The 24,332-nt window shown below is 42.1% G+C and overlaps 1 protein-coding gene and 1 pseudogene across 5 annotated transcripts; both read right to left on the reverse strand.

The window, feature by feature from the left end:
• LOC115162669 (transmembrane protein 39B-like) overlaps positions 1-9,897 on the reverse strand; it is a 25,158-nt pseudogene extending 15,261 nt beyond the window's left edge.
• On the reverse strand, positions 8,762-23,635 carry LOC115162405 (KH domain-containing, RNA-binding, signal transduction-associated protein 1). Of its 5 annotated transcripts, XR_003869536.1 has the most exons (12): positions 23,266-23,635; positions 20,421-20,548; positions 19,472-19,588; positions 19,203-19,349; positions 18,885-19,027; positions 18,510-18,783; positions 18,193-18,269; positions 17,727-17,785; positions 17,356-17,526; positions 15,440-15,502; positions 9,724-9,945; positions 8,762-9,479 (listed from the first exon to the last, which is right to left on the reverse strand). XR_003869536.1 is itself a non-coding variant. In XM_029713679.1 (9 exons), the coding sequence occupies exons 1-9, from the start codon at positions 23,396-23,398 to the stop codon at positions 17,420-17,422; spliced, it is 1,182 nt and encodes a 393-aa protein (XP_029569539.1). In that variant the 5' UTR covers positions 23,399-23,635; the 3' UTR covers positions 16,363-17,419. The 5 variants fall into 5 exon arrangements, 2 of the variants coding, with proteins under 2 accessions (XP_029569539.1, XP_029569537.1); XR_003869534.1 differs by having other exon boundaries at positions 8,762-9,945; XR_003869535.1 differs by lacking the exons at positions 8,762-9,479; positions 9,724-9,945 and adding an exon at positions 14,532-15,048.
• Between the last annotated feature and the right edge of the window lie 697 nt (positions 23,636-24,332).

A 24,332-nucleotide genomic window follows, 5' to 3' on the forward strand; every position in this document is an offset into this window, starting at 1 on the left:
TGGAGATGGTTGTCTTTCTGGAAGGTTCTCCCATCTCTGCAGCACTCCACCAATGAGGATTTCATGGTAGAGCGGCCAGACGGATCCCACTCCTCAGTGAAAAGCACACAACAGCCAGCTTGGAGTCTGCCAAAAGACACCTAAAGGACTATCAGACCATGAGAAACAAGATTCTCTGGTCTGATGAAAGCAAGATTGAACTCTTTGGCCTGAGGGCCAAGCCTCACATCTGGAGGAAACCTGCCACCATCCCTAAGGAGAAGCATGGTGGTGGCAGCATAATGCTGTGGGGATGTTTTTCAGTAGCAGGGACTGGGAGACTAGTCAGGATCGAGGGAAAAATGAACGCCGCAAATACAGAGAGATCCTTGATGAAAACCTGCTCCAGCGCACTCAGGACCTCAGACCGAGGCCAAAATGTCACCTTCGAACAGGACAACGACCCTAAGCACACAACCAAGACAACGCAGGAGGGGCTTTGGGACAATTCTCTGAATGTCCTTGAGTGGCCCAGCCAGAGGCCGGACTTGAACCTGATCGAACATCTCTGGAGGGACCTGAAAATAGCTGTGCAGCAACGCTCCCCATCCAACCTGACAGCTCGAGAGAATCTGCAGAGAAGAATGGGAAAAACTCACCAAATAGATGTGTGCCAAGCTTGATGGGTCAAACCCAAGAAGACTTGAGGATGTAATCATTGCCAAAGGTGCTTCAACAAAGTACTGAGTAAAGGATCTGAATGCTTATGTAAACGTGATACTTTAAAACATTTTTTTTTTAATGTTTGCTAATTTATAAAAACAGATTTTGCTTTAATATGGGGTATTGTGTGTAGATTGATGAGGGAAAAAACGATTTAATCAATTTCAGAATAAGGCTGTAACGTAGCAAAAAGTCAAAGGGTCTGAATACTTTCTGAATGCACTAATATATTATATATTGCTGTGGTAGCCATGCTGGTTAACCTGTTGGGGATAGGGGGCAGTATTTACACGGCCGGATAAAAAACGTACCCGATTTAATCTGGTTATTACTACTGCCCAGAAACTAGAATATGCATATAATTATTGGCTTTGGATAGAAAACACCCTAAAGTTTCTAAAACTGTTTGAATGGTGTCTGTGAGTATAACAGAACTCATATGGCAGGCAAAAACCTGAGAAGATTCCAAACAGGAAGTACCCTCTCTGACCATTCCTTGGGCTTCTTGGCTCTGTTTATTGAACATTTAGGATCTTTGCTGTAACGTGACACTTCCTACGGCTCCCATAGGCTCTCAGAACCCGGGAAAAAGCTGAATGATGCAATTCCTGCCGCTGGCTGAAAAACTTTAGCGCGTTTGGATGGTGGTCGATCAGAGGGCCATCAGACAGGCTCGTGCACGAGGGGATCCCATGCTTTTACTTTCTCTCTCTTTGAACGTAAACACGCTTTCCCGGTCGGAATATTATCGCTTTTTTACGAGAAAAATGGCATAAAAATTGATTTTAAACAGCGGTTGACATGCTTCGAAGTACGGTAATGGAATATTTAGATTTTTTTTGTCACGAAACGCGTCGGGCGCGTAACCCTTATTTACCCTTTCGGATAGTGTCTTGAACGCACGAACAAAACGCCGCTATTTGGATATAACAATGGATTATTTGGTACCAAACCAACATTTGTTATTGAAGTAGAAGTCCTGGGAGTGCATTCTGACGAAGAACAGCAAAGGTAATAACATTTTTCTTATAGTAAATCTGACTTTTGGTGAGTGCTGAACTTGCTGGGTGTCTAAATAGCTAGCCCTGTGATGCCGGGCTATCTACTTAGAAAATTGCAAAATGTGCTTTCACCGAAAAGCTATTTTAAAATCGGACATAGCGAGTGCATAGAGGAGTTCTGTATCTATAATTCTTAAAATAATTGTTATGTTTTTTGTGAACGTTTTTTATCCTGAGTAATTTAGTAAATTCACCGGAAGTGTTCGGTGGGAATGCTAGTCACATGCTAGTCACATGCTAATGTAAAACGTTTTTGATTAAATATGAACTTGATTGAACAGACATGCATGTATTGTATAACATAATGTCCTAAGATTGTCATCTGATGAAGATCATCAAAGGTTAGTGCTGCATTTAGCTGTGGTTTGGGTTTATGTGACATTATATGCTAGCTTGAAAAATGGGTGTCTGATTATTTATGGCTGGGTACTCTGCTGACATAATCTAATGTTTTGCTTTCGTTGTAAAGCCTTTTTGAAATCGGACAGTGTGGTTAGATTAACGAGAGTCTTGTCTTTAAAATGGTGTAAAATAGTCATATGTTTGAGAAATTGAAGTAATAGCATTTCTAAGGTATTTGAATAACGCGCCACGGGATTCCACTGGCTGTTGAGTAGGTGGGACGCTAGCCCAGAGACTTTTGACTGGTACTGTGTGTGTGTGTGTATATATAAACTCAGCAAAAAAAGAAACGTCCCTTTTTCAGGACCCTGTCTTTCAAAGATAATTCATAAAAATCCAAATAACTTCACAGATCTTCATTGTAAAGGGTTTAAACACTGTTTCCCATGCTTGTTCAATTAACCATTAACCAACAATTAATGAACATGCACCTGTGGAACGGTCATTAAGACACTAACAGCTTACAGGCGGTAGGCAATTCAGGTCACAGTTCTGAAAACTTAGGACACTAAAGAGGCCTTTCTGACTCTGAAAAACACAAAAAGAAAGATGCCAAGGGTCCCTGCTCATCTGCGTGAACGTGCCTTTGGCATGCTGCAAGGAGGCATGAGGACTGCAGATGAGGCCAGGGAAATAAATTGCAATGTCCGTACTGTGAGACGCCTAAGACAGCGCTACAGGGAGACAGGATGGACAGCTGATCATCCTCGCAGTGACAGACCACGTGTAACACCTGCACAGGATTGGTATATCACACCTACGGGACAAGTACAGGATGGCAACAACTGCCCGAGTTACACCAGGAACACACAATCCCTCCATCAGTGCTCAGACTGTCCACAGTAGGCTGAGAGAGGCTGGACTGAGGGCTTGTAGGCCTGTTGTAAGGCAGGTCCTCACAAGACATCACCGGCAACAACGTCGCCTATGGGCCTAAACCCACCGTCACTGGACCAGACAGCATTGGTTGGCGCCAACAGAGATGGCCGCCTCGCTTCGCGTTCCTTTGAAACTATGCAGTATTTTGTTTTTTTGTGTGTTATTTCTTACATTGTTACCCCAGGTAATCTTAGGTTTTATTACATACAGCCGGGAGGAACTATTGGATATAAGAGCAACGTCAACTCACCAACATTACGACCAGGAATACGACTTTCCCGAAGCGGATTCTCTGTTTGGCCCACCACCCAGGACAATGGATCGGATCCCAGCCGGCGACCCAAAACAACAGCGCCGTAGAAGGGGCAGACGGAGCGGTCTTCTGGTCAGGCTCCGTAGACGGGCACGTCGCGCACCACTCCCGAGCATACTACTCGCCAATGTCCAGTCTCTTGACAACAAGGTAGACGAAATCCGAGCAAGGGTAGCATTCCAAAGAGAGATCCGAGACTGTAACATTCTTTGTTTCACTGAAACATGGCTCACTCGAGACACGCTATCTGAGTCGGTATAGCCACCTGGTTTCTTCACGCATCGCGCCGACAGAAACAAGCATCTCTCTGGTAAGAAGAAGGGCGGGGGTGTATGCCTTATGATTAACGAGACGTGGTGTGATCATAACAACATACAGGAACTCAAGTCCTTTTGTTCACCTGACCTAGAATTCCTTACAATCAAATGCCGACCGCATTATCTACCAAGAGAATTCTCTTCGATCATAATCACAGTCGTGTATATTCCCCCCAAGCAGACACAGACGGCCCTGAAAGAACTTCATTGGACTCTATGTAAACTGGAAACCACATATCCTGAGGCTGCATTTATTGTAGCCTGGGATTTTAACAAGGCTAATCTGCAAACAAGGCTCCCCAAATTCTATCAGCATATCGATTGTGCTACCAGGGCTGGTAAAACCCTGGATCGCTGTTATTCTAACTTCCGCGACGCATATAAGGCCCTCCCCCGCCCTCCCTTCGGAAAAGCTGACCACGACTCCATTTTGTTGCTCCCAGCCAATAGACAGAGACTAAAACAGGAAGCACCCGCACTCAGGTCTGTTCAACGCTGGTCCGACCTATCGGATTCCATGCTTCAAGATTGCTTAGATCACGTGGACTGGTATATGTTCCGCATTGCGGCAAACAACAACATTGACGAATACGCTGATTCGGTGTGCGAGTTTATTAACAAGTGCATCGGTGATGTTTTACCCACAGCGTCTATTAAAACATTACCCAACCAGAAACCGTGGATTGATGGCAGCATTCGCGCAAAACTGAACACGCAAACCACTGCTTTTAATCAGGGCAAGGTGACCGGAAACATGACCAAACACAAAAAGTTTAGCTATTCCCTCCGCAAGGCAATCAAACAAGCTAAGCGTCAGTATAGAGACAAAGTGGAGTCGCAATTGAACGGCTCAAACACGAGATGTATGTGGCAGGGTCTACAGTCAATCACGGACTACAAAAGAAAAACCAGCCCCGTCGCGGATCACGATGCCTTGCCCCCAGACAGACTAAGCAACTTTTTTGCTCGCTTTGAGGACAATGCAGTGCCACTGACATGGCCCGCTACCAAAACCTGCGGGCTCTCCTTCACTGCAGCCAACTTGAGTAAAACATTTAAACGTGTTAACCCTTGCAAGGCTGCAGGCCCAGACGGCATCCCCGGCTGCGTCCTCAGAGCATATGCACACCAGCTGGCTGGTGTGTTTACAGACATATTCAATCAATCCTTATCCCAGTCTACTGTCCCCACATGCTTGAAGAGGGCCACCATTGTTCCTGTTCCCAAGAAAGCTAAGGTAACTGAGCTAAATGACTACCGCCCTGTAGCACTCACTTCCGTCATCATGAAGTGCTTTCAGAGACTAGTCAAGGACCATATCACCTCCACCCTACCTGACACCCTAGACCCACTCCAATTTGCTTACCGTCCCAATAGGTCCACAGACGACGCAATCGCCATCACACTGCACACTGCCCTAACCCATCTGGACAAGAGGAATACCTATGTAAGAATGCTGTTCATCGATTACAGCTCAGCATTTAACACCATAGTACCCTCCAAACTTGTCATTAAGCTCGAGACCCTGGGTCTCGACCCCGCCCTGTGCAACTGGGTCCTGGACTTCCTGACGGGCCGCCCCCAGCTGGCGAGGGTAGGTAACAACATCTCCACCCCGCTGATCCTCAACACTGGGTCCCCACAAGGGTGCATTCTCAGCCCTCTCCTGTACTCCCTGTTCACCCACGACTGCGTGGCCATGCACACCTCCAACTTAATCATCAAGTTTGCAGACGACACTATAGTGGTAGGCTTGATTACCAACAACGACGAGACGGCCTACAGGGAGGAGGTGAGGTCCCTCGGAGTGTGGTGTCAGGAAAATAACCTCACACTCAATGTCAACAAAACAAAAGGAGATGATTGTGGACTTCAGGAAACAGCAGAGGGGGCAGCCCACTATCTACATTGACGGGACAGTAGGAGAGGGTGGAGAGTTTTAAGTTCCTCGGCGTGCACATCACAGACAAACTGAAATGGTCCACCCACACAGACAGCGTGGTGAAGAAGGCGCAGCAGCGCCTCTTCAACCTCAGGAGGCTGAAGAAATTCGGCTTGTTACCAAAAACACTCACAAACCTATTCAGATGCACAATCGAGAGCATCCTGTCGGGCTGTATCACCGCCTGGTACGGCAGCTGCTCCGCCCATAACCGGAAGGCTCTCCAGAGGGTAGTGAGGTCTGCACAACGCATCACCGGGTGCTAACTACCTGCCCTCCAGGACACTTACACCACCCGATGTCACAGGAAGGCCAAAAAGATCATCAAGGACAACAACCACCCGAGCCACTGCCTGTTCACCCCGCTATCATCCAGAAGGCGAGGTCAGCACAGGTGCATCAAAGCGGGGACCGAGAGACTGTAAAACAGCTTCTATCTCAAGGCCATCAGACTGTTAAACAGCCATCACTAACATTGAGTGGCTGCTGCCAACATACTGACTCAACTCCAGCCACTTTAATAATGGAAAAATTGATGTAATCAATTTATCACTAGCCACTTTATGTAATGTTTACATACCCTACATTACTCATCTCATATGTATATACTGTACGCTATGCCATCTACTGCATCTTGATGTAATTAAACATATCACTAGCCACTTTAAACAATGCTGCTTTATATGTTTCATACCCTACATTACTCATCTCATATGTATATACTGTACTCTTACCATCTACTGCATCTTGCCTATGCCGTTCGGCCATCACTCATTTATATATTTTTATGTACATATTTGTATTCATTCCTTTACACTTGAGTGTATAAGGTAGTTGTTGTGGAATTGTTATGTTATATTACTTGTTAGATAGGTCCGTCATGGTCTGGGGCGGTGTGTCACAGCATCATCGGACTGAGCTTGTTGTTATCGCAGGCAATCTCAACGCTGAGAGTTACAGGGAAGACATCCTCCTCCCTCATGTGGTACCCTTCCTGCAGGCTCATCCTAACATGACCCTCCAGCATGACAATGCCACCAGCCATACTGCTCGTTCTGTGCATGATTTCCTGCAAGACAGGAATGTCAGTGTTCTGCCATTGCCAGCGAAGAGCCCGGCTCTCAATCCTATTGAGCACGTCTGGGACTTGTTGGATCGGAGGGTGAGGGCTAGGGCCATTCCACCCAGAAATGTCCAGGAACTTGCAGGTGCCTTGGTGGAAGAGTGGGGTAACATCTCACAGCAAGAACTGGCAAATCTGGTGCAGTCCATAAGGAGGAGATGCACTGCAGTACTTAATGCAGCTGGTGACCACACCAGACACTGACTGTTACTTTTGATTTTGACCCCCCCTTTGTTCAGGGACCCATTATTCCATTTCTGTTAGTCACATGCCTGTGGAACTTGTTCAGTTTGTCTCAGTTGTTGAATCTTATGTTCATACAAATATTTACACATGTTAAGTTTGCTGAAAATAAAAGCCATTGACAGCGAGAGGACGTTTCTTTTTTTGCTGAGTTCACACACACACAACCGGTCAAAAGTTTGGACACACCTACTTAACCAGCATGGCTACCACAGCAATACGCCATCCCATCTGGTTTGCACTTAGTGGGACTATCATGTGTTTTTGAACAGGACAATGACCCAACACACCTCCAGGCTGGGTTAGGGTTAGACTTAGGAGACTGATGAAGTGCTGCATCAGATGACCTGGCCTCAACAATCACCCTTCCTCAACCCAATTGAGATGGTTTGGGATGAGTTGGACCGCAAAGTGAAGGAAAAGCAGCCAACTAGTGCTCAGCATGTGTGTGAACTCCTTCAAGACTGTTGGATTCCAGGTGATTCTGGCATTCCAGGTGAAGCTGGTTGAGAGCATGCCAAGAGTGTGCAAAGCTGTCATCAAGGCAAAGGGTAGCTACTTTGAAGAATCTCAAATATAAAATACATATTTTGATTTGTTTAACACTTTTTTGGTTTCTACATGATTCCATGTGTTATTTCATAGTTTGTCTTCACTATTATTCTACAATGTAGAAAATAGTAAAAATAAAGAAAAACCCTTGAATGAGTAGGTGTGTCCAAACTTTTGACTAGTACTCTGTGTGTGTGTGTGTGTGTGTGTGTGTAAGCATGTATATCTATCCAGTGGTCACCAACCAGTTGATCACGATCGACCTTCAAGGCATTCCTAGTATATTTCCAAAATGTTTGTAGAAAAGCCAACGATAAAGACATAATTGCTTGCACTCTTTTTTTTCGTGTTGCGCTGTTGGCGGTAGGTACACTTGATTCAGAAGCCCTGCGACCCGGGTAGGCAAAGTGTTCCAATTCTGAACCATTTAATTTGTCTGAAAGGACAAACTCTGCCTACCCGGCGGACCGGGAGGTCTGTGGCTAAATAGAGTTCGCCTACTGCGCTGGCCAATCGGATAGCTCAAATCACCGTGCTTACAGCTTCCACGACCACAGCAAATTTTATGCTAGCCTACATGAGTTTTAAAACCATGACCAGAGTGAGACTGTCAAAGAATACAGCAAAGAGCTGAGTGAGTGAGTTCATGTAAGTTTTTATTCAACACTATTACAAAACATGCTTCTCCCTACTTCCACTGCAATGAATGAGTAGCCAAGTGGGTCAATATCCTGCATTTGTATTATTATTATTAGCTGCTTGTCATGTCTTTCAATATTGAGAAATATTTCACTTTCTCTTGTCATAGGCACAACATGGATTTGTGCATGAGGCAGATGCGGTGCGACTCGAGTTTTGCCAATCAGGTGGAAGATGGTGTCCCCTCTCTCTCTCGTCAGTCTCACCGGAGGAAAGGAAAGAGACAGTAGGGACCGTAAGAGGAGGACCCTCTGCTGCTCTCTCCCTCCCGCCGCTGAGACTAATGTCGTGTTCAAAACAACTGGTAACTCGGAAATCTACGACTTCTGTGCGTTCAAGACAACTGGGAACTCCGAAAAAAAGTAGTTCCAACTGGGAAGAATATCTTTGAACGGTCATCCAAGACGGAAACTTGAATGCACCATGACCATCAGATGTAGACACCATCAGTCCAGAAAAATTAAAAGGCAAATTATGCTCAGCTGTGCCTCGCAAGTGCTACAATAAACAAAAAATATATTTTTTTAATCAAAGCTTTGAGTTTTGAAATATAATATGGTCTGAGAAGAACAATACTGGCAAGCCAGACATAGCCAATATGCTGTCACAATGTATTAGGCATACTGCACAACCCTCATTCCTACAGAACAGTTTTTTAGGTTAATGTTACTTTTTTTTATTTTATTCTGAGCGGTAGATCTCAGCTTGCTTTTTGACTGGGAAAGTGATCTTGACTCAGAAAAGGTTGGTGACCACTGCTGTACATACTGGAAACCTGTGGAATAAAGTACATTTAATTTTTACTCTTTAGGTCGGAGTCTGTGGCCGTTAACTAGAGTGAGTGATGTGCATCTACCATACAGCCTCCAACCTAAGCTATCGCTGACCCTACAATGGTAATGAAGTCACCACACACGATCAAAGAAACCAATCATCTCCCAAAGTCAGCCACCCTAAAAGCCAAATTAGACAGACAACAAACAGCACCAAAATCTTAGAACATCATCAGTCAGTGAGAGTGGGTGGACTCACCAGCGAGGTGTGTGAGGGAGGGTGTGAGTACCACCACACAGTCTTGTAGATGTTGACATAGTGGACAAAGAGGGTGATGGGGTGGCAGAAGAACAGGTGCAGCTTGAACAGAACGTTTGTGTCCATGGATAACTCTGGGATCTTACAGTGCTTCACAGGAACCACGGTCTGGGCTGCCAACGGGGGACTGGATAGGCTCGTATCCGAGCCATTCCTAACGGTACAACACACATGGCTTTCAAATCAAAATATTACTTTGTGTTACTACAGGTTGACATCTAAAGACTATAGCTTATTACTATTCTCACCCTCCATAACAGCAGGACTGTGGTATGGGCCTACACGTTATGGAAAAAAAACAGCCATCTATAATCAAGGAATAACGAAACACCCTTACAACATGTCACAGTGTTCTATGTAGTACACAGTCAACCCATACGATCCCAATGTCCTCTCACCTTGTCCGAGAGCGAACCCCCGTGACTGGGGAGCTGGTAGAGTGGTTGCCATTGCTGACCGAGCCTGGCTCACTGTTTATTGGAGACCTGCAGTAAGCAGTGCGGTTGACCCCTCTCCGTCCGCCTGCCATCGCAGACACTCCCATGTTTCTCTTCGTCTTGTATGTTTGTGTGTCTGAGCGCTACTGTTTCTTTAAACTGATCAAACTGTAGGAAATCACCCTGATGATTAGAAAAGTTGGTTAATTTTCTTATTTCTATAGGCATCACCGCTCAAAGTAATATGGTCATCTAGCAATGCTATGATATACTGCAGCCTGGTGATGTCATGGACAGTAGTCAATTAAGATTGGACACTACATTTCAACCATAAAGGTTATTTTGCATTTACATTACTCAAATCAAAGATCATGTTTATAAGGCATATTAAGCGAAACATTGACAGTGACAGATCATGAAAGTGTGATTTGCTATTTATCCACCCAACTTGATAATAACGTGGCCTGAGTACAATTTGAACAAACATACTGCAAGTCTAGAAATATCTGCTAACCCATGCCTCAGCACAAGGTCCACAGCACAATGTGCACCTGTGTAATGATCATGCTGTTTAATCAGTTTCTTGATATGCCACACCTGTCAAGCAAAGGAAAAACCACATTCACTCATGAGGCGAGACCAACACATTTTCCGGAAGCTGACATACAAAACCGATAGTGTCATCAATGAAGCGACAGGCCATACATATACTACACAAGTACCATGCATCTTATCGTAACGTGCACGTGATAAAAACGTGTCTTTCCGCCAAACCAGTCTTTCCGGTACGACAGTAAAAAATGCATGCTCGACAAAATACTGCGGCCTACCGCAAACAGGCAGCATAATGGCTAGCTGTTAGCTAGCTAACGCTACCCAAATCATACAAAATGTAAGCTTACCGAGGTTTGGACAGGGATTTTATCTCAAATGCGGTTGTAGTATATGAAGTAGCAGGTTACACAACACAGCCTTTCTGAGCATTTGTTGAGAAAAATGCACGTCTCCCATTATAATAAACGAAATCGATCATAGTGTTGATGAGGTACTACAGATGTGCGATAGCATGGGACGTGACGTGACTGATGACATCATGACATGTGGGAGAGGAGTGTTTCTTTAAAGAGACATCATGCAATACCAAAGATTTGTACAACTAAACCAAATAGACCATAGCCTGCCGTTTCCAATGGGAACAGATGCGTCATGGTGGGTAGAACAAGCAAAGTGGACAGAGCAAAGCACGAGCTAGAGAGGTCATATTGGCTCGTTCTAGCAGACATCTGCATATTTCCGGTAGGGAACGGCTACTATGTGAAGTACACCTGTGCAATAACTCAATTCGCCTTTGCGCTCCTTCTAAACGGATTTTTTTTTTTTACCCTGGCAAAGTGTAAAATGTACAAAATGTAGTCCACTCTGTTCATAACAGATTATATCTTTGGGAATAGAAAACTGTATTGAGAGCAAATGTTTCATCGATGAGAATATGTGCAGAATGTAGGCCAAAATCCATATTTTTCCATCTCCCACTGGCCGGCCGCTAAGCTTCCTCTCCACTACCAAATTTGGTAGTGAGTGGAAACGCCAAGCGGATGCTTCATATTTATACATCCAGTGAATTATCTGTCTCATTGTTCTGTGGTAATACTGTATTTACATAATACATCCTGATCATTTTTATTTGGAGATTATCATATTATGGTAAAATTGTTATCTTTTAATTTCAACATTTTCTCAAATCAAGTATCAATTTAAACTTTGTCACATGCCCCGAATACAAGCATTGACCTTACCGTGAAATGCTTACTTACAAGCCCTTAACCAACAGTGCAGTTCAAAAAGAGTTAAGAACATATTTACCAAATAAACTAAATAAAAAAATACAAACACAATAACAAGGCTATATACAGAGGGTACCGGTACTGAGTCAGTGTGCAGGGATTTAGGTTAGAGGTAATTTGTACATGAAGGTAGGGATGAAGTGACTATGCATAGATAAACAGCGAGTAGAGCTTGGGGTAGAAGCTGTAAAGGAGCCTTTTGGTCCTAAACTTGGCGCTCCAGTACCACTTGCCGTGCGGTAGCAGAGAAAGCAGGCTATGACCTCTGGCTGGCAGGCTACCCTCTGTAGCGCCTTACGGTCAGATGCCGAGCAGTTGCCATACCAGGCAGTGATGCAACTGGTCAGGATGCTCTCCATGGTGCAGCTGCAGAACTTTTTGAGGATCTGGGGACCTATGACAAATCTTTTCAGTCTCCTGAGGGGGAAAAGGTTTTGTCGTGCCCACTTCACGACTGTCTTGGTGTGTTTGGACCATGATAGATCATTGATGTGGACCCCAAGGAACTTGAAACTCAACCCGCTCCACTACAGCCCCGTTGATGTAACTATATAACTGGTTGTGTTTTTGTAATTTGTACCACAAGACATTCAGTCCATAAACTTGACATTGCTTTGCTGTTATGATCAGATCAACAAAGGTAGGCCTAGTATACATTGTTCAATGCATGAATTCATTGACTGTACTTTTGCATAGACCTGCATCTCACTCTCAACAACCTATAGATGCTTCAAGCGTTCCTGCATCCTCTCATTATTCACTTGTAGGACCGGTGAATGCAATGTGGTGGATGGCTCCTGGGAATTTATTTTCACCTGTCCAGTTCTTCGATATCTATAAACCACTATTTGAATAGATATGTCATTCTTTTCCCACCACTAAGTGTCATTATTTAGTTGATCTGGGGATTGGATACATACATACCATAGATACAAATTAGGAAAACTGGTAATGGATAAGGTTTACATAAAAGTGCATCATGTGAATGATGAATCTGAATCCACAGATAAATCCTCATCTTTAAGCTTGAAATATCTACTCAAATCTAATCAGCAGCATGTCCCTTAGAGCCATTTAACAATTTTCAGGTTGTCAACTTGAACCCAAATAATCTGCATTTCACCATGCATTTGTGATACTCTTAATAATGGTAATGAGTTAACTGCCTGCAGTTCCCACATGGGGCACATATTGATATTGGGAAAAAAACATTGAAAAAAAGGTGTGTCATCAGTGGGAACAGCAACATTTTGTTTCTGACCATGACCCTCAGGAAATCAAATAACTGATAATGCCTTGATCCAATCTGACACTGACATTGTGCATGCTTGCCGTTTCTGATGTCACAGGGGTAAAAGTCAAATTTGAGTATTGATGACAACCTTGGGAGACAGAACAGTATATGCATTTGGAGGGAGGTTGGCCTTAGATTAAATTATATCTATATATTTAATTCCTTTCAAAGGTCACAGATGATTCCCACTGTTTATTTCCATCCTGCTGAAGTGCCCTCCCGTTCAGCCCTCTGAGGGACTGCTCAGCCCAATGACAACAGGAGCTTTTCTCAGTGTCAGATATCACACTGCCTGCCAACAATGGATGAACCATCTGTTAGTGCATATATTCTGATAATGTTGACAGATTTTAAATCAGATCACTCTCACATCTTCTGATATGCATAACAGACCACAGCACCTGGCTCTCAAATTCTAGCGCAGGGATCATCAACTAGTCGCGGGCCAATTTTTTTCCCTTGAATGGATGGTCAGGGCGCCGGAACATAATTACAAATAATTTGTTGACTGCAAGAAGCCCAAACATGTATAACATGACATGACTAAAAGTTCAAAATATTGCCTACATTTGTATATGATCAAATCTTGTAAGAATACTTTGGCACAGATTTCCAAAATTGTAATCACTAGGCACTGATTTGCTGCTGTTTTTAGTCTAGTGACCTCTCCGTATTTTCCAGCTGCTAAGAGCATTGTCTCAGCAACCCGTCTTGACTGCAGTGGTTTAAAGTACTTAAGTAGTACTTGAAAGTATTTTTACTTAAGTCATTTTTTGGGGGCATCTACTTTACTATTTATATTTGACAACTTTACCTTGACTACATTCCTAAAGAAAATGTACTTTTACTCCATATATTTTCCATCACCCAAAAGTACACTACATTTTGAATGCTTAGCAGGACAGGAAAAGGGTCCAATTCATGCGCATATCAAAAGAACATCCCTGGTCATCCCATCTGCCTGTGATCTGGTGGACTCACTAAACACACATGCGTCATTAGTATGTCTGAGTGTTGGACTTTGCCCCTGGCTTTCAGAAATTAAACAAATAAAATGGCATCTGATTTGCTTAATAAGGAACGTAAAATTATTTGTAGTTTTACTTGATACTTACGTAGATTTAAAACCAAAATACTTTTGAGTAGTAATTTACTGGGTGACTAATGGTACTTTTTCCATCACTACTCGACTAAATTGCTTCGAGTCCAACTCCATTGAGCGTTCGCTTGTTTCTACCCGTTAGTCCCAACTAAAGGGTCGCTGCTCCAGTAAACTACAGTGTCTTAAAATCGCTTTCCTTTATCCTTCGCCCCTTTGTCAATATTCTGTCGATCACCATACTCCTTACAGAACGGGGCAAGACATCACTAACCAGCTTCCCCACAGTGGACGAAAAATAAGAGCGCGAGAAACACGAGCAGAGCAACCACTCACAACGCTGCCATTAGACACCTGGTACCCAGAGAGATGGTGTTTATTTAGTAAGGGAAGACATTAGGCCCATGATAAGAGTTGTTTGTCCATATATACAGTAACCAAGGCTATATTTAAATATAAAAATGAAGGTAGCTGAAGGATTGACCTTTTGAGCCTCAAAACACCCTTACCAACACAATTAAGAAACAGCATAGTCAGGATATTGGGATTTATTCAAGATATATAAAATTAAAAGTCTGTACACAAAACATCCAAGAAATTCCTGTGGCAACTACAGTTTTACAATTACACAAAATGTCAACATAGTTAAAAACGTAAAACATGAGGTAAAAATTAACAAGTCATGGAAATCTATCAGGAGCCAAAGGAAGATAATACGCCAACTCAGTTCCTCGTACTGTACTCTTAGAGCATTCGCCAAGCTGCTTTGTCGGGAACCAGACCATAAATTCATCCAAACTCAAGTTGAATGCACTGTAGGCCTAATGTTGATTTCTCTGGAGACTGGGCAAGACAATCAACTGTATTCCAGGGAGTGCCATTATCCCAAAGTGATGGAACGAGCTCATTATTTTATCCTCATTTCTAACAAACTTGAATCTCAAGCGAAAGAAACCTAGGCAGTCCAGACATTTAAATCCCCAACAAAACATCCGACTGCCAGGAGCCTTAAATCATCAGTGCAGTCAAGGCCTTTCACAGGATTATACCTGTTGAAAATATATTTTTTAATTCAGTCACGCTGTCAAAAGATTGAGGACAGATTGAGGTAAACCTTGATCAAATATTGGGAAAAACCTAACATTTCCTCCAGTCTATCAGAAAGTACTACATCACAACCCTGGTTTGATTTTCTACTAGAGCCGGTAAAGACAGACAAGTCAGCCTGAGGGTCCATTCAAAAACCTTGCAGTCGGTTGTGAAGGGGACTAAGCGCTTTCTGGCCAAATTCAACAAGCATATGCAGAATCTGAGGAATACTCAGTTGGCAGACTTGGTTCATTGTTGATTTCATCAGTTCTTTATTTTACTAATAGTAAAAACAAATACTGTAGCAGCTTGAGCATTTTTAAATTACATATTGCTGAAGACAATACTTACCATGAGGACATTCAGCTCAAGTCCAATGCCTTTCTCAAACCCAGAGGGACTAACTCAGAATACCTGGGGACAGAAATACAAATGAGACCCATGTGCAAGTGCTGTTGACAACTACATGTATTAAAAGTTGGACAATCATTCATGCAAACCTAATATTTCACTGCAAAAGTCATGCAACTCAAGCTGAGGTTGTCAATTTATTTTTTGTAACCATGACTTAAAGATTGCTACAAATGCTGAACATTTTAACAGTATTCTAAAACAATACAAAATAAAAGGCAAAAGTCATTTTAAATGATTGGACCATAAACTGCGTTCAATTTTAGCAAGAGTTGCATTACAATCATTTCTAATAATTTTGTACAGCTATTTTATTTGAGATATTTTTCAGTCACGCAGTTTTGGACAACTGGTTTGGGTTGACTAGCAGGTTCTAGCATTTTGAGCATAAGACAAAAAATATCTAACAAATGACAGTTGGGGTTAGTTTTACCTTCTTGACGTGATCTTTTGGCTTTTAGCATCCTCTCCTCTGCACTGCGATATTTTTCTTTAATAAAACCAGCCAGCATGACTTTGCATCAAAGTCAAGTAAGATCCCTGCAAGCTTGATTGTAAATACTGTTGAAAATCAGTTATTTCAAAGGACTAAAAATACATGGCTCATTGGGAAGCTTGAGGAAATGTGCCGTTGTAACGATTTCAAATAATACAAGTCCAAGCACTATATCCTTCTCAAGCTAAGTATTTGGAAATACATTACCTTGATTAAGGTACCATCTTTATTTTAGGTGACATAACGAGTCTCTTCTAGATCCTTTTTAATACAGAGTGATGAAGAGGACGTGCTCTTTATCAAAGTAAAGCAGATGTTCTTTTTGGTTGCTTTTGTCTCTTATGTACATACAATAATCTGGTGATTGTTTAGGAGTTTTGTGAAAATCCTCAAAACGAGAATCAGTTTTATTAGAAGTGGAAGGCATTACTATACAACAAAAGCAAAATACCAGGTTTAGTTTGATAAAAAAAACAAACAAATTAGGCTTTATTGATACAACGCACTGCAGAAAAACATTTTTTGGGATATATTTAGTATCCTATTTAGGCAAGAGTACACACGTACGTAGCACTATGCATTTTGGAGACGGCACAACTTTAGAAAGCAATATACAAAATTGTCTTAAGTGTATGCATATAATATTGAGATGGCTGCAGTTTTCCCTTACATGAAGACCATGTGAGGACCATGTCCAAATTCTTGTAGGAACACTCAAAGTGAGCAATTTATCAGCATTTCTATCAAAGTCAGCCCAATAAGATGTAGACCAAAGTAAGCCAAGCAAGAGTTAGCTAAAGTAGAATGTACTTACTACCAAGTCGAATTGAAAATACTTAAAGGAGATATTTTAGGACAGACTGACTGTGTCTAATAAGGCTAGAATTCAAAACTCTAAGAAAAAAAACTTTGAAATCTATGCCTCTATAGGGAATGTTAGTTTCTACAAAAATGATTTGTCTAGAAAATTATTTTGGTTCTTCCCCATATATTCTTAGTCTAGTTGCCGATGTTACATTGACGTCATTAATCAAGTTTTAGCTAAAAAATACGTTAGAAATGCAGCCTAAATGAGTCTGCAACTGCCACAAATCATTTCAAGACAGAAACTGAAACAAACCTTCAAAAATAACATTTAACACTATACAAGGTATCACGTTTTTCTAAGTAACCATTAAATTAGATCTTAAAACTGTCAATGATGCAGTGGAAACAAACATTGAATGAAAACGTATTATCCAAATCCTTGCATTCGCTTGCTACGCCCACTCGATACGATACATCCAGTTGTCCTGCTCTCAAATCATTAAAAAACAAAAAACTACAGAAAATTTAAAAGAAAAACATTTAGGGAAATTACTTTGGAGAGTTAAGTGAGTTACAATGGTTGCCATGGCAACTGTCTCCCCTCTACCGGAGGCTGTTCAGTATCTTCCATATGGATGCTCTCTGTAGGCACCCCTCTTATCCTGCCTTGCTGGAGGGGCTTTGCCTCCAGTGGAGGACCAGGAACCCTCCCAATCGTCCTGGGCTACAGAAGGAAAAAAACACCAAGCATGGGTCAATGCTTGGATACATGCAGTGTGACAAAAAGAGTGGTGGTCAAATCCTTCACAACAGAGTACAACACATGGACAGAGGACCAGTTTGGACCAAGTATGTCAGTTTCATTATTTGAAAATGTATAAAAAAAGATGTACTTTGCCCACCATTAATTTATTGCCCTCTTACCATAGGGTTCATAAGCTTCCTGAGCCTCTCCATGTCCGTAGTCATAGTACTCTGTGTCCCTGAGAAGAGAATGTCAAAGACCCTTTTGAGACAGACTGATACTACATTGAATATTGCGAGGGTAAAATGTGTGGGGCCCCACAGCATTCACTTGAAAATATGGCACAATATATCAGCTTAATTACAAAAGTTTCCGGAAATTCAAATCACTAGGGAAAGCGGGATACCTAGTTAGTTAGTTGCACAACAATGCATTCAACTGAAACGTGTCTAACGCATTTAACCCATCACCTCTGAACCAGAGTGGCTGGGTTGGCTGCTGGAATCCAGCCTAACCATCTTGACCTTAATATTTCCTATGAAAATTCAAACTCAAAATGCTGGGGCGAAAAAAAGTCTGCTATTACAATCTTCTGAGGATTGGCCACTTCATTGTTTTAACCATTATATTATGAGAAAGACTTACGCTTGTGGAGGTTGTTGACTGTAATAGTTGTCATAACCTTCATATGCAGGCTCAGCGTAGCTTTCTTCATAGGCAGGCTGGGGAAATGAAGACAACACACGCCACTATTACCACAGAATGACGAGGTACATGTAAAACAGAATGCTACTAGCATGTCAGAATAAAACAGTCAAGTGGACTAAATGGGGCTTAAACCCATGAATGAAGTGACCTGTCACCCATGATGAATAGACAAAATATTAAACTGACAGTTCTTCAGTTCTGAAAGAAACTAGGTATACAACCCAATGACTTAACAATTGAGTGGTTTGACTTACATATTCATTGTAAGCCTCAGCCTTGGGTGGTGGTGCATGTTGGTGCTGGTGCTGCTGGTGGGAGTGGGCTGGGGACGGGAGCATCCTTGGTGTCCCTGGGGTGGGTGGTCTGGAACGGGGTGTTGTGCCTCCCCTAGCAGGTGTAGAGGGGGGTCCACCCCGACCAGCTGGAGCCCCTCTGGCCGACCCACCCCTGGGAGGTCCTCCTCGGGAAGCTCCACCACGTTGGGTGCCTCCACGAGGGGCTCCCCCACGAGGTGGCATTCCTCGCCCCCTGAAGAAAAAAAATGTCAGTGAATTAAACTTTGTAGGATTGTGAAGGCTTTTGGTCTTGAAAGGTAAGGGGCTGGGGTTGTCAGGCACTGCAAGTCCTACCTGGCTCCTACTGAGTTGGGTGGGGGTGCTCCCCTGCCCCTGCCTGGAGGGCCCCCTCGTCCCCTGGATTGTGAATCTTGACCGCCATTCAGGTAGCCAATCTCCATGAACTGATCCTGGCATATACCATCCATGGTGTCCTGCTTATAAAGAGTAAAGAGAGTAGCTACATTAACATGACAGGTCAGAGATTATAACACGGCAGTAGCATGGAAAGTCTTGGACCATTGCTAAATTACCATAGACCGAATAGCTAGGCCCATATATCAAAGCTATTTCATGGTGTGATTGAAGCAGGATGCTCCCTGGGATACTTACAGGGATGAGGAACTTCTTGACCTCGTCCATGGCGTGAGCCATGCGCAGGTATGCCTCAGGTATAGGAGCAAACACCTCTATGAAGACATGCAGTTCCATGCCCAGATGAGCATATTTGGGCTCACCACCCTTTCTCAGCTCTTCCTCCTGAAATTCAACAACATAAAAAATTACAATGAATTCTGCACATTACACATCCAATCACTGCTGTTTGTTACAAAGGGACTTTTCTCCACAGGTACCCTGTCAACTCCTCCCTCCATTCTTACCTTCACCTTGTCCCTCATGGAACCTTTGCCCAACACTGAGATCTTTGCTCCAGTTTCCTCCTGGAGGCGCTTGATTGTGTTCCCCTGGGGTCCCAAAATCTTACCAACAAAGTTGAACTGTGGAAATAAAAAAGGGTTCACTAATAGACTCAATGTTGTTGGTGCAGAGATTGTTGTATTCAGGGACATTGAAACAGATGGTAATGTGCTGCAGAAGACACTATCAATGCCTCGAATCTATAGCATGCTGCCTTCCCGTCTAAGGGAGAGCGGCAATAGACTACATTACAGACAAGCATGTCAGAGCCAGTCAGTCTGCTGCAGCAGGGGGGAAACCTGGCCAGAGTAGGTAACATTTACAGATGAATTAATCACTCCGGCACTCTAGCGTGACAGCTAGGGCAATTTGGTTTCTCCAACCACACTTATTCATGCAGGAAAAGGCTGAGAAGGGATATCAAACAGACCACCAGACACTAAGAGAGAGCCTGCCCAAAAGACAGAGGGAAGTTAGTCCATGTTTAATAGCGGTAGATATGAGAAAGCAGTTTCAGCACACAGAATTGAAGAGGAATGAACCAGCTGTCCTATTTATTTGATTTATGCCTGTTTAAGTGGGCCATTTTGTAGACACCACTGGGGGTCTAACAGCACAGCAGAAGGAGCACTGTGACATGCCATTCTGACTTCACTCCCATGAAATTCTCCTATTAAAATTACTGCACTATATGCAGTCAAATCCATTTAAGTTTGAGGTCACTGATAACCCTGAGAGGTGCAAGTTGTGTCCCTTGACAGTGAGGGAGAGCCAGACATGCAGTAGGGTGTTCAATTGTAACATATGCCTTGAGCATAGTAAATATGACCCCCCCCCAGTAAATGTAATCGCATGTAAAAAGCAATGGCCCAAACTGAAGGTTTCTATTGTACAAGAGAAAATTTTACTCACCCTTGGGTACTGTTTGACGGGAATGAGTACACGTTCCTTGACCTTGATGTTCTTTGTGGTAAACAGGTCCAGGTAAGTTTCTCTTTCTGTCTCTTTCTTTGTCTCTCCTTTCTGAATCCTTTCTATCTCTACAGAAAGGAAAACATGGCTTTTTAGTTTGACTAACATGACTATCATTCACAAAGACTGATCATAAACAGTGCAAGAGCTACATGAAATGTTCAGAATTTACAAGTAATTAGCAGAACCTGGTCAAATAAAAGTGTAGAATAATTATAGCTACATCAATACATAGGCTTACTACTAGAGAAAATCCTGTTGTAGTAAGATAAAATACAAGTCATCCAATAGCACTAGCGCCCTCATTTCCTCACAAAAAAATGTAGTGGGTGGGTCTCAAGTCACACCACTGTTCACATCATTGACAAAAAGTAGCTGATCTGACTAGAATACAAATTTGGCCACAAAACAGATTCTAAACTCATCTTAATGCATGTCCTGCTTAGTTTGAAACAGACTGGCAGTGGTGAATTGTCTGGGTAAAAATTGGCTCTGGGGGAGAGGCAGGCTGCAAGCAAGCTGTTAACTGGCCCTGCAGCAGGATGAAACCGTTTATAACCTGGTCTGACAATTAACTACAGAAACCATCTTCTTATACTATAACGGCATGCCAACCGGACATCCCGGACAATGCTCAGCTTCTGACTGCCATTATAGCAGCCTTGAGGTTTCTGGCAGAGGTTCCAACATATTGTAACAATGTCCTGCCTACAGCATTGCCATTGCAAGCAACGTTGAAGCAGACATCTCAAAAAATGTGGGCCCACAGATGTGCAAGCTAGCTGCTGTCTACTACCAATTTCAGAAGTGCAACGTCATATGAAGGTACTCGCAAAATAAATTAAGGAATCCAGCTGTAAAATGTGGGAAATGTTTATTAGTAGAAATCTAAGTGACTTGCATGAGTAAACATTAACCGAGATTCAATGTAGTTATGATGGATATAAAATAAAGTGGGTGATTAATCACAAAACAAGGTTTTAAAGAAATTGCAGGATGCAAGTAAAAGGAGGGCTCTGATTGGTTACCTACTATGCCAATTTCAGAACTTCAATATGCCCATAAAGTATATTATGTTCAACAATATATATAATATAAATACTTCAATATTGATGTTTATACTTGTCAATTAACAAATGAATGTAAGAAATGGTTATAGAAAAATATATTACTCAGGTTACAGAGCAAGCTGTAATGCTTTATATGACCACATTTTTGCTTTGTAGCACCTACATATGGAACATGGACAAGGCCTTGATAAGGCCAAAATGGCATAAATACGCCACCTGATTAATTATTTACAATTACGCTTTTAGATACAAATGTCAAATCCTTCCTCCAAAAAGGTACATTCTATGGATTACATTTTGGGGAAAAACTAATTTTATGCTTGTTTAGTGAGGAATCATCCAACTACACATTTTTACAACACAAACAAATAAGCAGCCCCAGTTCATAAAACTAGCTACTGTCAAGAGAAAAGCAGCACGCAAACTTGATCGTCAGATAACATGTTCTGACGATAAATAAACCTGTTATCTGACAACAAAAAAGCTTTCCAACCATTTTATGCAAGCAAAGTACATAATGTCATGAAAGGCCTGATGGAAACACATTTGTCAGTAAATGTTCCAAATGTTAAAACATGCTAGACACAGTGGGATCTTTGTGTCGGTAAAATTGTGCGAATAATTGCGGTTCAAACGCCATTATGTGTAAGTATTTATATAATAACCATATCAAAGTGAATTTGGAGTCAGGCGATGATGTTGTGTGGTCCTCACAATACGATTTGGGAACAGTTTGAGGATACAGACTTAAAAAGTCATTATGAATTTAACAGGGTGGTGAAAGAGCACGGTGATGAGCTTGATGTTACTTTCCAATAATATCGAGGGCCTTATTCCTGCGACACGATGATTGATGCTTGTTTGACTGCCTTTTGACAAATCTCGCTCTTTTGTCCATAATCTCATCATGTAGGCTATACCTGGGAGCTGTTGGCTAGAGCACACGTGCCATGATAAGTGGGCACATTTGCTTTATAACGCTACATTTTTAGCGAAAACCAAACAGAGTAGAAAATAAGATGGAAACACATTTACCGTAGGATATTATATTCGGTGCATGGGAATTTAACCGAAGAAATTGTTATGTGCACTACATCCACGCACAATTTTATCCGCAACAAGTACATTTGATGGAAACGCGAATTGTTTTTATGCGAATTTTAGAATATTCACATAAATCTGTAGCCAATTGGTTGGAAACCTAACTACTGAATGGAATTCCATTTGAGAAAGACGACAAATTCGGCAGCAGCCTTCCATATGCATTAATTTTCACGTCGGAAAAGTACTAGGTAATAACAGCCTCGTTACCTAATTAGATACCTACAGATTCCCTACACGGATCCTACTCGGTTCCATTTGAGCCTCGTGCTAACAGGCCGTTCTTCCCGCCGCAACCATTGTTGTCCAACACAAGGCCTACATTTTTACAGCGTAACTCAAATATATTATGGGTTTAGCAAAACCCAATGTATCAAATCTATAACCAATAATAGCCTATCGTTTAGGTCAACACAAATAGTTTGTTGTAGGAACCACAGAAGTGTTAACAGCGTTACAATCAGAACGGTTAAGTAACCTGCTAGCTAGCTACGTTAGCCTAGCCATCGTCATATTTTTAGTTACACCAGCTAGTTAATGCGTTACCTATCAAACTAGTTCAAGGAGTCACTACAAACGTGCACTCCAATCAAAATATTTGAGTAAAATATTACCTGTTGATATAAGTTTCATTGCATGTGTGAATGAAGAATCCAGACTGTCTTTTTCTGCCAGAAGCTCAGGGAGATACTTGCTTTCATTCTCCATTTTGGCTTTTTTAGGCTCGGGCTTAGCGTCAGAACTCATGTGGCTCGCGTTCTGTAACGTTTTCGTTTACTTGGTTTCCAATCGGTCGGGAGCGTCCCAAAACAACCTACTTTATAAAGTTGACCAGCTTGATGTTCTCAGCTATGTTTTCGAACGTAATATTCTCCGGTAACTAGCTACACGTTATCCGTATTTTACCGCTAAAAGAGAGCGGGTGGTGGATGAAAACGGTTTGTAGAATGGACGACGTTCTTCTCGTGCAAAAAAAAATAAGAAAAATACGTCACAGCATTTAGGCATCGGAAACGAGGCTGCTTTGAGGATTTAAAGAGACAGTGTTTTTGAACTGACAACAACCTACACCTTTTCATTTTGTCCCAGATTGAGGTCAAGAAGGCAGGAAAATAAACTTATTGAAAATGTCCCTTTATTGTTGATTGTTCCCTAATTTGTGGTTTGTCTTTAAAGAAAAAAATATGTTTATTAGCTGATGCCTAACTGATAAACTAAATGCCGAAAGCTAAGTGCATCCTCAATGTTTTATTTTGTCTTCTTGTCTTTCACCCAACCCAAACTGAATTAGGATCACAAGATCTTCTATCTTTAGGCAGTCATTTTATCATTTTGGAGTCACTTTTATTGTTTCTGAGCACTTGTACATTAATGTGGATGCTACCATGATTACGGATAATCATGAACGAATCGTGAATAATGAGTGAGAACATTGGAGGCATAATGTCATACCCCCAAAAAAATGGTGACCTCCCCTGTTATTGACAATGGTGAGAGGTAAGCATGTTTTGGGGGCATGATCTCTGTGCATCTAACTTTTTCACTCATCATTATTCACAATTAATTCATGATTATCTGTAATCATGGTAGCATCCACATTAATGTACAAGTGTTCACAAACATATTCTTATTTACAATAAAAGTGATTCCAAAATTACATGATACATTATTTACCATGTAT

Source organism: Salmo trutta, chromosome 25 (genome assembly GCF_901001165.1).
Source record: "Salmo trutta chromosome 25, fSalTru1.1, whole genome shotgun sequence".
Lineage (NCBI taxonomy): Eukaryota > Metazoa > Chordata > Actinopteri > Salmoniformes > Salmonidae > Salmo > Salmo trutta.

Bases quoted from the DNA above. Each gene is read 5' to 3' on its own strand.
- LOC115162405 (XM_029713677.1), bottom strand. From the start codon at position 23,398: ATGAGTTCTGACGCTAAGCCCGAGCCTAAAAAAGCCAAAATGGAGAAT. The intron at 20,549-23,265 runs GTAATATTTTAC...TCCTTTCTGTAG, and splicing joins AATGAAACTTATATCAACAG to AGATAGAAAGGATTCAGAAA. The intron at 18,784-18,884 runs GTAGGACTTGCA...TTTTTTCTTCAG, and splicing joins CCCAACTCAGTAGGAGCCAG to GGGGCGAGGAATGCCACCTC.